This window comes from Musa acuminata, unplaced genomic scaffold, assembly GCF_036884655.1.
Source record: "Musa acuminata AAA Group cultivar baxijiao unplaced genomic scaffold, Cavendish_Baxijiao_AAA HiC_scaffold_1098, whole genome shotgun sequence".
In the NCBI taxonomy this organism is placed as follows: domain Eukaryota; kingdom Viridiplantae; phylum Streptophyta; class Magnoliopsida; order Zingiberales; family Musaceae; genus Musa; species Musa acuminata.
In genome coordinates, this window is record NW_027021311.1 from 39,267 (window position 1) to 41,977 (window position 2,711).

Consider the following 2,711-nt stretch of genomic DNA (forward strand, 5'->3'; position numbering starts at 1 on the left):
AAGTCCTTCCCCTGACGCCGATCAAGGGGTTAGCTTTTATACCTGCAAATGAGAGTTGATCATACATGATCTATTAATGGCAGTCGACTCCTCGGGAGACTGACTTATACCTCCTCTATGAGCGCCGACTGACCTACATGGATCCGCGGCACTCGACGCCATTTCGAGCTTTCCTGAGTGGCTTTATGCTATGCGGCATCATCTCGTATGGCCTCGGACAGTGTAGGAACAGGCAACTGTCCCATCTGAGTCTAAGGTGTTACGTCGATGCAATGCACCATATCAGCACTAAGACTCCATGTTGGCACTGACGTGGCTGCTGATTGTTACCGTAGGGGTGGTACTAGAATATGCCCTATCACTACTTAAATGCTGCAGAAAAAGTTATCATGAGCAAGTAACTCGGAGAGCAGTTTGATACAGACTGCACAAATCCTCACTATTGGCAATTATGATCACACCTGTATGCATTTGCAGAAACAATATAAGTTTCTGCATGAATGCAAGTTCACCTTTACTAACACTGCCTTTCAAGTAGATGAATTTGTCTTGGTTAAGATACTTTAGTCACATAATTATTATTTCAAACATTATATCAGAAAATGAATCATGATATCTGCTAGGTTGGTTTCCATTTTGCAGGTTCATGACATTCTCAGATATATGTGAGACATAAGTTAACAATTTTGAGCAATCCACAGGAATCTCATTATTATCAGGGAAATGAAGAACTCCGTATGCCAGATACCTCATGCCAGTCCAATGAGAACACAAAAAATGCAGACAATTGATGTAATCTATCACACAAGGATTGGCAGAAGGATAGTTACAGACTACACTCGCCAAATTTGGCAGAAGGATAGTTACTCTAGTCCAACAGTAAGCACTAAACAGATTCCTACAGACATAAGCACAGTCTACCGCAAGTCCTGTCATGCTTTCTTGCACTTGCAGTTCTCTTGTTCTTGCTTTAGGACCTGAATGAGAAAATTAATGCTAGAATTAGATTACAAGCATGGAATCCATGGAAACAGGAAGCTTATCCCTAAGATGAAAAGAATGAATATGGATGGTAGAATTAATATGTTGATTGTGTTGGATGAGTCTTGCGTAAAGGTGCTCAAAAAGCTCTCCTTCCTCTAGGTATTCAATGTATTTAAATGTCTAGCTTTTCCTTAGCTCTGCAGGGATTAAAATGTTTTCCTCGAAAGCTTCTTTCTTGAAGGCCAGCTATAATGTACACAAGAAACCATGCATATGATGATTCGGCTCAGCAAGGCAGGTCACATCATTGCGAACCTTGGAATTGTTTTATATATGGCTGCACTGTCGATTTTTTACTCATTATTCTAGGACATAAATACAAACTTAATATATTGATATTAACATGTTATCTTTCTTCTTGTTCTAACTTTGAGACTTCGATATACATTTGCATCTTATTCACATGCCTGTGTGCATGTAAAACATCAATCAATCAAGTTGATGCATTAACATTAGCAGCATTAAATGGACAAATGGTGCTCCAATGACAGTGCCAAAAGAATGATCTTCTACCATTCTTTTCAAGCACATCACCAATCAGAAGAATCATAGTGAATAGCTGCATTCTAACAACCATTGTTCTGCAGCATAGCAAGAGATGAATTTTCTGATTTAAATTAAATTTCGATCCCCAAGTAAGCACAGTTCACCATAATCTGACCAGCGCAAGAATATTTGGAAGAACAAGATGCTATTCAATGAAACAACATAACTAGTCAGATTGTCATAATATTTATCGGTCTCTATTTTGACATGGAATAACAAAACACTATTAAGTTTCACTCTTAATTTGACTTATTCATAATGTATTCTGTTCAAATAAATAGCCTAGTTCTACTTATATAAAAAGATTATAAAAATACATTGTTAATTATGGAATGAGGGAGAAAATTTATGCTACTGCTTGCTCAATGAAAATAGTAGAAGCATACGTTGTTCGTCCATGTGAACTGAATTGACCATATCAAGTCACTTGTAACAGGCTTTCCATCTGTAGAATTTAGTCTCTTTCACATACCTTCGGCAACTAATTATTATTATTATCACACAGTATAATATTCAACTGAAAGAAGATCTAATTTTAATAAACTTCAGGCATGAATACCATTGATTACCAAGTTGAGTTTCAACAGGCAGGACATGATTTAATACTCACCTGAAGTTGGCTCTGCAACTCTTTGATGTGCTTGATAGCCAAGTCCAACATGTCTGCAGTGCTTGTTTGCTGTGACATTTTGACCAGGAAAATATAAAATTATTCTGTGCTTGAAATTGGTAAAGCAGTAAAAATGCTTAAGAAGAGTATGTCTTGAAGTCATTTTGACCATGTGTTTCTTGAATTGTGTATGGATACCATACCATACATGTACTTTGATATTTCCATTTTGACATACAAGGGAAAAGCAAAAAAGAGGAATGATAAATTAGGTTCATGTAAGATCATAAAGAGGAATAACCATAAAGGATTTTATATTACAACAAAGAGTTAAAAAAGACTATATTAGCAGTAAATACAAACTCTTTGGTTGTTACCTTGTCCATGTTTGGCACGAGATCTTGTAGGCTTTTCAATTTCTCACTAATTCTTGTTCTCCTTTCCTGGGAAAGAGGGAGAAATCAAACTTGAAACTTATATTATATCTAATAAGCACAGAAACAACCTCTCC

General features: G+C 36.6%; 1 protein-coding gene across 1 annotated transcript in view; it reads right to left on the reverse strand.

Annotated features, from left to right (window-relative positions):
• Positions 1–700: 700 nt before the first annotated feature.
• The window catches only part of LOC135585644 (transcription factor bHLH128-like), a 6,538-nt gene continuing 4,527 nt past the window's right edge, over positions 701–2,711 (reverse strand). Inside the window, exons 4-6 of the mRNA XM_065177979.1 lie at positions 2,578–2,643; positions 2,201–2,269; positions 701–977 (exon numbers count right to left, since the gene is read on the reverse strand). Coding sequence (XP_065034051.1) covers positions 933–977; positions 2,201–2,269; positions 2,578–2,643 — 180 coding nt within the window. The 3' untranslated portion in view covers positions 701–932. The remainder of the gene's footprint in view (positions 978–2,200; positions 2,270–2,577; positions 2,644–2,711) is intronic.